The sequence below is a fragment of the Rhinoderma darwinii genome, chromosome 11, assembly GCF_050947455.1.
Source record: "Rhinoderma darwinii isolate aRhiDar2 chromosome 11, aRhiDar2.hap1, whole genome shotgun sequence".
NCBI classification, from domain to species: Eukaryota; Metazoa; Chordata; class Amphibia; order Anura; family Rhinodermatidae; genus Rhinoderma; species Rhinoderma darwinii.
Window position 1 is genome coordinate 44,280,110 of NC_134697.1, and position 13,864 is coordinate 44,293,973.

A 13,864-nucleotide genomic window follows, 5' to 3' on the forward strand; every position below is an offset into this window, starting at 1 on the left:
ATGTCCCTGATAGTAAAACCCCTTTAATTGTTTGGTGTCTGTTTAGCGTTGGCAAAAGTGTTCAGGATAAAATATGTAGAGGTTTAAAGTAAAGAAGAATATGGAGAAACCTTTTTTTTTTCACCAGTATAGCTTTAAGCAAATTGCATATAACTGATTTATTTTCCAGAAATATGCAACAGTACAATATATGTGGCCATTCTAGCTTGGATTTATTGCCCTTTTTATTGAATTAAAATGGTTCTCAAAAAATGAATTTGAAGAAACCATGAAAAATTTGTTTAACTGAAGCTTTGATTTTTTTTTCTTCTGTGTAGCAGAAACCTCTGAATGCAAAAGATGAAAGTTGAATGGGATTGATCCTTACCATAACATTTTCATGAACAGTGAGAGAGGGAGAAAATAAATCTCTGTTAATAGTTTCCCAGAAATACAAGTCACGAAAAATATTTTTCAAATTGTGTTATGCTTTAAGTAATTATTAAATATATATTAAAGGGGGTCATTCCCCGCCAATCAGCTGTTTAAGGAGGCCACGGCGCTCATACAAGTACTGCAGCCTCATTATTGTTTGCGTTGATTTTAATTTCTGTTCGTGCTTACACACGCCGTTACTTTCATAGCGGTTGTGCAACGTATTACAGAGTTGTCCCATTTAAGTGAAAATCATTTTACCAGACTACCCATCACTCTGTGTACTTTTCGTTTCCCTAGGTTATGACCTGTAGGTGCTTAGCTATCGTTGGTCGAGCATGCCTGATAGATCTTTTGACCCACTGGGAGGAATTTATTAAGACTGGTGTCTCATAGCCAGTCTTCATAGGAAACAAGCTGAAGTAAGATGCAACAAATTTTTTAAGAGGCGCATGCCTCTTAATAAATTTGTTGCATCTTTAGCTGTAAGCAAAATTTACGCCAGCCAGGAGCTGACGTAGATGTCTGCTATAATTTACGCCAGTTTCTGGCGTAAATGATAGTAAATGCGTCAGGCTGTGGGTGGTCTCACCCTCTTCCGCTAAACTGTTTTGATGGCAGAATTTTTTTACATTTCCCTTATTTAGTGTATACGAGTATTGTGAACTGGCTTACTATGTTAACAAGCGTGGGGATGCTGGATATGTGTGCGTCAATTCACAAATCGGTGAGCAGAGCATATTGTGAAGGCGCTCACAATGTGCAGTGCAGCTAGGAATGATGGGATTTGGAGTCTGAAGAGGTCTTGGGTCATTTACATGACACATACCAGACACGGTCCACCATTTTGCCTGTTTCAGGAATGGATCGGTAACAAGCAAACTGTATAATGAGATACAGGGGACACATAAGGGAGGTAGAAAAACATCCGGTGGACATTCTTACACAGCACATCAGGAGTGGGAGTTTAAAAAAAGTTACCTAACCGGAATACCCCTTTAAGGAGACAAGTGACAGATGATCTGTGGTATCATTTACACTTCACCCTAATCATTCTTGTTTTCAAACTTTTTGTAAATGCAGTAAAACTAACAACTTTCTCTGAACTGTTGTCAAATATGAGCAAAATTGTAAGGACGGGGGTAGAGAAACGAACAAGTGAGCCCTAATCTACCCGCCACTCTGTCCCTGCCTACTTGCAATGACCCGCCCTAGGCGACAGGGTACAACTGGGCGGCGGTCCCTACGCTCAGTAAGTGCACGAGACAAACATACAAGGGAATACAAAGCAAAGGGAAAGGGGCAGTTGCCAACGGCAACACCGTGAGCAACCAGAGTGGTGAACGAGCCAAGTCAAACCAGGAGAGCACGAGGTACCAAACGCAGAGCAGGAGAGTAGTCAGTAAGCCAGGGTCAGTATGGAGCAGGATCAAATAGTAGCAGCTGTAGCTGGGCCAGGGAACCACACGGAAAGAATCACAAGCAAGGAGGAACAGGAAAGGCAGGTATAAATAGACAGAGGGCGGGAGCTAGCTCCGTCTGGCCAGGCTGCGATAGGCTCTCCCACTCCTAAGCCTGCCAGCCTGAGTGGTGGAAGCTGGAGTCAGTCTCAGAGACATAGACTCAGGTGAAGACTGATTATCTATGGGTGTTAACCCCGAAGCTGTGCCTGGCAGATCCTTTACAAAAATAAATTGTTTTCAAAGTTTAATATGCTCAGAAACTTGAAGAGCACATTCAGATCAGTATTGACATGTTCGGATATATGCCAGACTTCAATACTTCCATCAGAATAATGGCATGGTCGAAAGCAACTTTCATTTTCTAAGAAGGTCACACTATAATCAATGTCACCTGATTCTCCTTCATGAGAGCACTCCAAAGAATTTGGCTTCATTTCAGTTGTTCAGCAGACGTCACTATAATTTTTTAAATTTACTCGGTAGACCAAACTTGTCTGAATAGGCTGTAGACTTAAATTGAAGTTTCCTTGAATACATAATGCGAATAAGTGAAAAGTTCTGCCGCAAAGTAAAATCACATTGGAAAATTGTTATCTGTAAAGGTTGACATTCACTGGTATATATGTAAACTTTGAATCAAACATATAAATGAGTCAAGTATCAAAAGTGTATTTATTTATTTTTTCCTTTCTAGTTGCGGAAATATCTTTCTTTAGGCAACAAAAGTGTATTGTGTAAGATACAAATATTGTCCTATCACACAATATTTAAAGGGGTTCTCTGTGAATTTAAAATTGATGGCCTATTCTTAGGATAGGCCATCGATAATAGATTGGTGAAGGTCCGACTCTTGGCGCTTCAGCCAAACAGCTGTTAGAAGGGGCTGTTGAGCTTGTATTAGTGCTTCAGCCTCTTCATTGTTTACATAGGTCTCATCCCTGTCCTTTTACTTTCATGCGCCGTTACTTTCGTAGCGGCTGTGCAAGGTATTGCAGCGTTGTCCCATTCAATTGAATTGGACAGTGCCGCAATACCTCGCACAACTGCTACGAAAGTAATAGTGTGTGAAAATACGAATATAAACTAAACCTATGTAAATAATGAAGAGGCTGCAGCGCTCGCTTATTGACAGGAGGATCTAGTGCAGCTCCAGACACTAAATAAATACAGCGGGGATACTTATTGAAAGCAATATGCCGTTTGGATACCTATTAATTAAAAAGAAATAAAAAAAATAACACCAGCCAGTCTTTCTGCTAATATTTTTTTGTACCTGGCTGCTAAGATTGTGATAGTTGGAGCATGGGGGTAAATAAGAACAATTAGATATCATTTGCTCTCCATGTGTGAGTTACTCAAGATTGATGCGTCTTTTGCATTTTGACACCCTATAGAAAAACATTTGTGTGTGTATGTATATAATATTTTTGTATTTTCCAACTTACACCATCAATGAAATAAAAATCCAGAGTATACACTAAAAGGTATGCTTTGGCTCCTTATACTCAGGATTGTGGGGGTGAGGCTGCTAGGACCGAGCTGATCCTTAAATATGCATTAATGTGTACAGTGTGAAAACACATTTAGAGGGGATTTTCCACCATAAACATTTATCACCTATTTACAGGATAGGTGATAAATGTTTGATCGCTGTTGGCCCTACCGCTGGGTTCCCACACGATCAGTAGTTGCACTCGGATGTTTCCTTAACTTCCATAGAGTTTGTATGTAGTGGCAGTGCACATGCTCAATCACTGCAACTCCTAACCCAAGTCATCTTGTTGAGGAGGAACAGGTGTTTTGGGATTCCCATACAAGTGTTCATTGGGGCATCTAGCAATCTAAGATTAATCACATATCCTGTGGATAGGTGATATATTATTTTATTGTATTTGATATTGACCTATTCTTAGGAAAAGTGATTAATATCAGATTGAGGGGGGCCGATCAGCTGACTGAAGGGGCTGCAGCACTTCAGTTCTTTGCAGCTTAATCCAATTCAAGTGCGTAGGACTGAGCTGCAGTTACTGCTGAATGTGCGGAGCAGTGCCTGTTAAACAATGAATAGGTGGCGTTGCTAACCAGGGTGCCTCAGCCCCTTCAATCAGCTGATCAGTGGGGTTACTAAAGATAGATCTTTTTTTCTTCAACTGTTTTTATTGAAGGAAGATTTTTTTTCCAATTACAGAAATAGAACTGAGAAAAAAAGAAACCTGTTTTAACAAAAGTACAGACAATATATAGCATTACAGGCGGTACAATAATTAAAACCAGCCGGACATGGAGAATGACACATTTGCATAGAATAGCCAGTATCCCTATGCAGTATAAGCAAGTTACACTCAATATGTGGGTAGTGGTAGCATATCAGGTGGTATTTAAAGAGGGTCTGTCACCAGATTATAAGTGCCCTCTCTCCTACATAATCTGATTGGCGCTGTAATGTAGATAACAGCAGTGGTTTTTATTTTGAAAAACTATCATTTTTGAGCAAGTTATGAGCTAGTTTAGATTTATGCTAATGAGTTTCTCAATGGACAACTGGGTGTGTTTTTACATTTGGCCAACTGGGCGTTGTGAAGAGAAGTGTATGAGGCTGGCCAATCAGTGTCTGACCCACAGGCACAGGAATAGGAATTGTTTCAAACAGGTAAAGTATTTTTGGTAGTAGTCATTTTGACCGCAGAAATACGGCCTAAGGGAGACCGAGGCACATTTGTCCAACAAGGCATGTATTTTCCTGTATACAGGAGGGAAGTTGGAAGCATAAAGTGGGTGTCAGCTGGACCCACAGATAATTAAGAGAGGTGGTTTGCCAGTGAAATGAAAAATTGTCCTTCAGTCTTTTCAAAGAGTCAGGAGGGATGTGCAGTGGAAGAGCCTCAGTTTTACTGGTATTAACCTTATACACGGAAAGGCGGCCAAAATCCCGCAATAGGGCATGGAGAGTAGTATGTAAGAGTAAGCAAAATATAATCTGCAAAAAGGCATCATTTAAACTCTTCAGCTCTGATTTTTACGCCTCTAATGTCTGGATGAGATCGTGTGGCATCAGCTAGAGGTTCAATAGAAAGGGCAAATAGTAATGGAGAGAGTGAGCATCCCGGACGTGTGAAATTTCGGATCTGAAATTAATGAGTGGAGGTATGTGGAATCTTAATCATTGCTGTCGGTTTACCATAAAGTTGTTAGAGCAGATAGGAAGGGACCAGACAGAACAAAAGCCCTCAGGCAAGAGAACGTGAATGGCCACCCCAGGCGTTAAAATGCCTTTTTGGTGTCAGGGCTCAATAATAAGGTGGACTCTGAAGCTCTATTAGTGACTTCTATAAGGTCAATAGTTCTCAGAGTATTGTCCCCTCCTTGCCGGAATGGTACAAATCCCACTTAATCTTTGTGGATAAGGGACGACCGCCAAACGTGCGCCCTGAATTTTGGTGAAGAGTTTGAGATCAGCGTTGGGTCTTTTAGTTTTTGCAGTCCATCTGATCCCTTCCCGATTAAGGTAATATAGGAATGTAGCATAGTAGAGGGGATAGGGTCCCCAGGCATGAATGAATTGAAAAGAGGATGTAGACGAGGTAACAATTCAGAGCTAAATATTTTGTAATAAATATAAGTCAGTCCGTCAGGGGCCTGGAGATTTCCCGTTGGGTAGGTCTTTCATGGCAATGTCTTCAATGGTGATGGGCTCATTAAGGGAAGTGAGCTCCCAGGGGGATAGAGAGGGTAGATTGCAGGAGTCAAGGAAGGAGTTCAAGCGGTCCTACCTCTCCTCCCTATTGGTGGGCAGGCAGTCTGAGGTTTTTTTTTTGCAGGCGGAATTTCTGCCTCAAAATTCTGTTTGGAAGTTTGAGGCAGATTTTCCTCTCCCTGCACGCCGATTTTCGCAGCGATTTCTGCTGCGTTTTTGCCCACGGCCATTGAGCGCCGCGGGCATAAAACGCTGTCAAATATGCTTTCTCTGCCTCCCATTGAACGCCCTAAGATAGGGCATGTCCATTCTTTCTCCCGCGAGTCGGTTTTACCGCTCACGGGAAAAAAGACTCCTCCGCCTCCCATTGAAATCAAATTTAGGGCCATTTTTGACGATTTTTAGGACGCGGTTCCCGCGTCAAAAAACACGTAAAAAAACTCTGTGTGAACATAGCCTAAGGGTATATTCACACAGCCTATTTGTGGCCGTATATGCCCGAAAAACGGCTGAAAAATCGGAAGCAGAACACCTCCAAACATCTGCCCATTGATTTCAATGGGAAAACGGCGTTCTGTTTCGACGGAGCGTTTTTCGCGGCATTTTTCTATGCGTAAATAACGGCCGCGAAAAAGAAGTGCGGGACACTTCTTGGGACATTTTTGGAGCCGTTTTCCATAGACTCTATTGAAAAAAGCTCCAAAAACGGCCGTAAAAAACGCAGCGAAAATCGCGAGTGGCACAAAAAAACGACTGAAAATCAGGAGCTGTTTTCTCTTGAAAACAGCTCTGTATTTTGAGACGTTTTTGACTCTGCATGTGAACATACCCTAAGGCTTTTACTGTGCCCTAAAAAGATCATTGTTGGTGGTAGGAGAATGACAAACTATAATCTTAAGCTTGTGTATATGTTGAAACAATAATGGAAGAAGAAATAGAAACAAATGAATTTCCTCTATTTAGCCAATTATTAGTAAGCAAACAGAAGACCAAACCTACTCTGTAGCAAGTAGCCACCCTATGCAAATGTATATGGTAAAGGGAATACCTGGTCTTGGTACCGCTCTTATTTAAAAGCGGTAAAACGGCTGAAGGTGTGGCCCTAGATCAACTTAAAAAAAGCAAGTATAATCTGCTCTCATTGTATAAGTCACGTGTTTTGTCATTGCTTCCAAAAATGACAGACGACTGCTTAGAAAGCAGTGCTTCATGGAACAGTGCTCATTCATGTGTTGTCAGTCTCATAAGCCTCAAAGCTAAATCATTATACTTAATACATTTAATTACAGTATTAAGCGGCGTGATGATAATCTAACATCAAGTGCAAAGACTTAGTTCCATTAAGGAAGTAGGTTTGTTTTGTTACATTGCTGCAATATGGATGGAGTTCTCAAGACAAAATTAAGTAACAGCTGTAAAGTATTAATATCTGCAGTTTCCAAATGAAAAATGCAAGTTGGAAACCTGAGAGAATTACATTTTCGCTAGCAATAATCACAATGCACCAAAGAAAAGATGACGTTAAATATTAGACTGTTAAAACTTTTCTGAAACGGAACAATATATTAGGAAGAAGTTGCTTGTTGTCCTTGAAAAATTTAATCCAGACCTGTTGTTTTGTTTTATTTTTGCATTGAGGATATGTGGGGACTACGAAGCATTGATTAATTTTTCTCTCGGAATAGAAATTAATATGATATCGGGTGGCACTGAGCAATTGGCAGAAGTATCTCATGTCTTTGCATTGTATTAGATTTAGCGTTTGCTCACCTTGGCAACATTCCCCCTTGATGAGTCATTCCTCATAAAAGAGTTTTATTTAAATGATCTGTGCTTCTGGGTAGTCAATGAAAAAAACCTGAAAACTTTATACAATTGTAGATAATGCCGTTTTCCCAGGACACAAAGTAATTGAATCAGTAAAAGAAAAAATGTATTGTTTCAATCTCATTCAACTGCGATGTTTTGTTCTGTTTAAATAAATTAAAAATGTCTATCACAGTAATTGAAAAATAAATATTCTAGATAAGCTATCACAATACACCAAGTGTAATAAACATTTAAGCCTGTTTAGCTTCCTATCTGTAATAGGTATAATATATTGTAAAACAATTTGCTTCAGGTTGCGGCAGGCTGTTTGCTGAACAGATTGGATTCACTTAACTACTGTTGATTTTCTTAAAAGTAGTGTTAATGGTATGGAACTTTGCTTCCCATAGATTCACACTAGTTGGTAGGTGAATGAGTGTCGTAAGATTACATTAAAGGCAAATGTATCTTACTTAAACAATTTAAATTTAAAAAATTCACTTTTTAATTTTTTGGGCTTCAACTCTTTATCTTTAGCCCTATCTTAAAGGAGTATTCCCATTTCAGACATTTATGGTATATCCAAAGGAAATGCCATATATGTCCAATAGATGCGGGTCCCAACAGGGTGATCCGGAGTATGGTAAGCAGGCAATCTTACTGCGCTACGCTGTTTCCATAACTCCTTTTAGAAGTTACGGAAACAGTGTAGCACATTGTCTAAGATGGGAATACCCCTTTAAAAGGGTTGTCTAGTAAAGAGAACATATTTTTCAAATGAAGATGATCGAGCGATTAGCTGATCGCCGCAGGTCTTGCTTCAGTAATCTCCGGCAATCAGAAAGCTACGGCTAGGTAGACTCTTCTCCTGTAGCAGTCAATTAAAATGCATGGCCAGGTACGCCAGTGTGAGAACTACTCTAGCTCAAAGAGGGGGTTCTGAGCAGGAGATCACCTTCTATGATTTCCATATGCCATAATAGGTCATAACAGCACCTTTTAGAGAAGGTTTCCATAAAATGTAAACTGTAGGCTTGCATATAGATATATTGCTAAAAAAACAAAAAAAACTTCTGTTGGACTGATCCTATTATTTTATACTGAGCATCATTTGCAGCCCAGATTTCAGATTCAGTGCTCCTATAGTGCAATGATGTCTGCTGCAGTGTGTGGGAACTTCATAGTTCCTAAATCAAATTATTTATTATTTCTTTTACTCTGCGATTTCTAGAATTCAAAGGGAACCCTGACAATGGGCAGCATAATTTAGTGGCAGGTGCCCTGATTCCATTAAACAATGTTCTACTCTAAAGCGCTGTGGTGTTTAAAAAAAATAATAGCTTTAACACTGGCTCTGAGGATGGCTCCCCTCCTGCTTCTCCCAACCCTGCTTATCTTGATTGACAGGTCTCTCCCTTTACATAATTATTTGCTGACAGGTTTACTTTAACCCCTTCCCACCACAGCCCTTTTTCAGATTTTCATTTTCGTTTTTTCCTCCCCACCTTCCAAAAGCTATAACGTCTTTATTTTTCCGTCGATATAGTACTTTGAGGGCTTGATGTTTGCGGGATGAGTTGTAGTTTTTCGTAGTACCATTTAATTTGCCATATAATGTACTAGGAAACATGAAAAAAATTATTTGTGGGGTACAAAATGAAAAAAAAACAGCAATGCCTCCATGGTTTTTAGCATGCCATTTTTACGGAATTCACATGTTAAAAAAACATGTTAACTTTATTCTGTGGGTCAATACACTTTATCCTACCTTCCCCTTTCCCTTCTCTGTACTATAGAATCTAATATGTATGGGGATTATGTACTAGGAAGAGGGAACCCATCCTTTATCTAAATACAAAACTACTAAATTACTCATTTTAGCTTACAGCATTTATATATATATATATATATATATATATATATATATATATATATATATATATATATATAAACTCCAGTATTTTTGACCATTTGCTATATTTATCTTATCCTACTGGAGTCTTGTCCTTATGTATGTTTTTAATACATTGTTTGTTATATATGTTCAATAAAACATTTAATTTTTTTAGAAATTTGGCTATAAGCTTTGCTTTTTCTCTTGTGTATGGTTCATGATGCCTTTGTGGTAAATGATGGGGGATGTTTTTGTTTCAAACTGTGCCCAGCCTGCATTATAACTGCTTTTGGAGTTTATATAGTGATTTATAATCCTGTCTACTTAAAGGGAATGTGTTGCCAGCAAAACATGTATTTTTTTTTTTAGATAAACAATTAGTGTGTAGGTGATAAAACATTGTTCTAATTTTTTATTTTTTTTTCACGAGTCAGGAAATATTATAAATTAGATTCTAATTTATAATATTTCCCAGTGCTGGTCACTAGATGGAGCTATTCCCAAAATTGCAGCATTGCATATGGTAAAGCAACCACATTGCTTTATGCTGCAAAATTGGAAAAAAATCCCTCGCTCTAGTGAGCTCTCAGAATCCCCCCTCCTTTATCCTGGCTAGTGCCGGGAGAAACGAGGGGATTGAACGGTCAAACCTCCTACACTGTGTGTCGCCATTTTTTGAGCTAACACACAGTGTAGAAGGTTTACATACAGTAGTAAACACACACTGAAACACGAACATACATAGAAATCACTTACCTGCTCCAGTCGCCACCGCTCCCTCCGATCCGTCCGCTCCGTCTGCTGCCGCTGCTCCAAGTGCACAAGTCCGGAAGCCGCGACCGGAAGTAGTAATCTTACTGTCCGGCCGCGACTTCCGGTCCACAGGAAAATGGCGCCGGACGGCGCGAATTTCAACTTGGACTGTGTTGGAGCGGCGCATGCGCCATTCCCACACAGATGGCGTACAGCATAGTGGATGGGACGGGCCCCGTCCGCATTCCCTATGGGACTGTAGCTGCCGTATTCCGTGTCTGTATGTGTCCTTAATCGACACATACAGAAATGGAAAAAAAAATGGCAGCCCCCATAGGGAAGAAAAAGTGTAAAAATAGAAAAAAGTAACACACAAATAAATATAAACGTTTTTAATAAAACCCTAACATAAAACTGATATTAAAAAAAAAAATTCTGGTGACACTGTTCCTTTAAGAGCATCAAAATCCAGCCGGATTACCATTAGTTGCAGCACCTATTATGGTGCAGTCACTCGCAGCAGATTTTGTTGCAGAAATTTCTGTGACTAAACTTTAGTTCCCCTGAATGGATCTTGCAGAAACGTGTACACCTGCTGCAGAAACCACCACATTCAGATGAATGGAACTGAATTTCAGACACAGAAATTTCTGCAACAAAATCTGCAACGTGTGACTTCAACCTTACTAGGCAATGGGCCAAATGGTTCAAGTTAGGCTCAACAAAAGTATTTGTTAGGGAGTATAAAGGACTTTCTAATGAAACATAAGTGGTGTTTTTTTTCTGGTCCTCCTCATGCACTCCTGGGCCCTAATTAGATGACCGTGCTCTATCAGGTCAACATATTCTAATAGGGGTAAAGAGAAGAGATTGTTTAGACTAGATTAACCCTTTTGCTAAGGACAAATTCTAAAAAAAGCAATATACCAGACACATCCTGGTGAATTGATATATGTTTTTGACCTTTTGTTAGCATATTTCTTCCATTTAGTATAAAAATGATAGCTTTTGTAGTGTGTAACTGAATTCTACTGAGATTAATTTTCCACTTCGGTAAACTAGTAACAATTGAATAGAGGAGACACTATTCGTTTTTTCGTTTTCAAATAGCATAAGTAGAGACTTAACAAGAGATAACTACTTGAAGGTTATATAATTGGCATCCAACGCTACGAACGTATAGAATAGTACGTAGTTTTGCAGCAATGCAAAATTTTACAAGCGATTATCTAAGAGTGGGCAAATTGACAAAGGTGGTGGAAGTACACGATTTATGGAGAATTTATTTAAAAGGTTACAATAAAAACTTATGTGGAAGGAACATTTGTACAAAGTTGTAGATTTCAATGGTTAGAGAGCCACGGGTTGGAGATCCTTGATCCTATAGATTCCAGAAGCATTAACGCATCACAACATAACTGTACGTCATGAATTGCCATACATTGAGGCGCCATGACATAGTTATTACCGTAGAACTCAACACCGATGTAAGTTCAGTACAGAAAGAGTGCAGGGATCCAGAATCAGACCATATCTAACAGGCCTAAAGCTAAAATCACACACTTGGCCTTATGCGCCCAAAGTAGAGCTGTCGAAAACGAAAATGAAGCATGGCATTACTTTGAGTACATAATGTAGCCTAGGTGCCCTGTATGAAAAAACACACACTGAACAACTCGTTCAGAAACAGTCAGACTGTAACTTGAAGCCCCTGGGTCCCAATGCAAGATCTGTAACACCCCCCCCCCCCCACACACACACACCTACAATGTGCCATTTATAATACTAGTGTCTCTTATGTGGCAGAGGAGCTATTTGACCCTTTTAGGCACCAGGGCCCAAGTGCAACAGCTACCTCTGCAAAACCTATTGCTACTCTCTGAGACGTGATTGCTCTACAGATGGTTGCAATCCGCATAGGTTTTAAGAATTGACAACAAGTGTGTAATGCTTTCCATAGGACCGCTTGAGCCATCTTGTACTGCTGCTGCACAGTTGTTGTCACCTGTCAATTCTACAATAGGTTTGGGAGCTTACTGTACTTTTAGGAAAACCTCTCGTCTTGAGTATTATTTACCTCATTGTAGCTTCTACATAAGCAATTACCCTTCTATATTCCCAATGTGTCTGCATTATTGTACCCATCTGGTTCCAGTACCAGAATATTGGAGAGAAAAAAACATACTTGTTGCTTGTGGTGGATGTCCCATGTTTTTATTTTCTAAATTTCACTGAAAAATGTAACAAGACTCTGAGTGGCTGCTTTTGGCAACACCGCCACTTTTTAATTTTTTTACATAAGGACCAGTGTGAGAACACGGCTTTAGATTGCGCCTCATCCACCTCATTCCTACAGCATGTGCCTTCAGAAAATTGGATCTTGATGCTAAAAAGTGCCATTACCTAATGAGGCATTACTTTACAGTTTTGAATTTGTACAACTCGAACATTAACATAAAATTGCATATACGTAACCTATACATATGCAATTCTTTTTTATTTATTTTGTTAACTCCCCTGCAGTATTTACATGTTAATTTTATAACTGTTATAAATACATTTCAGGGGTAAACCCTTTATACAAAAATTCACTATCTCATGATTGGTCCTGGTATGAGTAAAGTATATTCGCTTTCTTCTGTAGATCTGCCGGCGTTTCAGCATTGTTTTTTTTTTAAGCACCATCTGAGATTTCATCCTGACGTCTGTATCATAGAAGAGACAAGTTTGATTTTTAGATTGATGTTTTCTACAACTACTGTAACATTTTAAAGTCAATTTTAGTGCTTTGGTATCATTTTTTGAACTCCTGACACATCTTCGTGATACATAAAAAAAATGAAACAAATGTCGCTCTTTACTGCGGATTTGTGATCAGAAAACCTTATTTTCAGAATTGCTAGAGGGCAATAAGTAAAGTCAAACTGCTTACTTCTGTGGAGAAGAGCAGTTTCACTGTTATTGATACATGTCACCGATGATAAACTGAATAGAATCCTCCACAACATGACTGTCACTGAATGAATGATAAATGAGCGTGTCATATCTTCATGTTGTTGTTTTTTTCTTTCTCATTTCAGATTTGCCCCGAGTGACGTTTGACGGAAAATGATACTGACGCTCTGGAACTGGATAACTATTGCAATAGTGTTAGGAAATTGCTTCAAATGCAATCGGGCACAGAGTGACGAAGGTATGGCGGGTTTAACCCTTTATTGTCTTTAAAGCATCTAAATTATATTAATGAATTCCTAAGACATAGCAGCATGACTATGAGCGCATAGACCCACACAACACAAGAATTTAGTTTAAAGAATATTGGAATGTAATCTATGTCTCTAGTTTTAATATTATAGTGTGTAAATGCAGTATTTGCCAGTCCTATAATTTTACCTTCCTTAATCAGTTTTACTTCATGATAAAACATATTAGAATTATATTATGTAATGTAGTAATCGCAGTTTATAGTGTACCTCAATGTTCAATATGTTTTAAGAGATATATTAGGGAATTACATAAATATAATAGTAACCATCGGAACACTGGACTAAAAACCTCTAGGTTCCAAGAATTTCATATTCCTCATGGTTGTCTTTATGGGCCCCTAAGCAATCTTTAGGTTGCCCCTAGTTTGTACCGGAATGTGTTAAAAAAAAAAAGTGCCAGAAGACAGGTCTGCAGAGAAAAAACTATTTATTCTTGCAGTGCTGCATAATATTGTTGAAACCCTTCTGCATAATGGTGAATGGGATGCCAATTCTAGGTTGGATTCATTACCCATCAGACAATTTTAAATACAATATTTAGATAATGTATGTATTGTGTGTGTATATATAC

General features: G+C 39.0%; 1 protein-coding gene across 1 annotated transcript in view; it reads left to right on the forward strand.

Moving 5' to 3' along the window:
- Nucleotides 1–13,864, forward strand: part of PCDH15 (protocadherin related 15) — a 1,038,602-nt gene that overhangs the window by 109,825 nt on the left and 914,913 nt on the right. The window contains exon 2 of the mRNA XM_075841191.1: nt 13,108–13,220. Within this exon, the coding sequence (XP_075697306.1) occupies nt 13,136–13,220 (85 nt within the window). The 5' untranslated portion in view covers nt 13,108–13,135. The remainder of the gene's footprint in view (nt 1–13,107; nt 13,221–13,864) is intronic.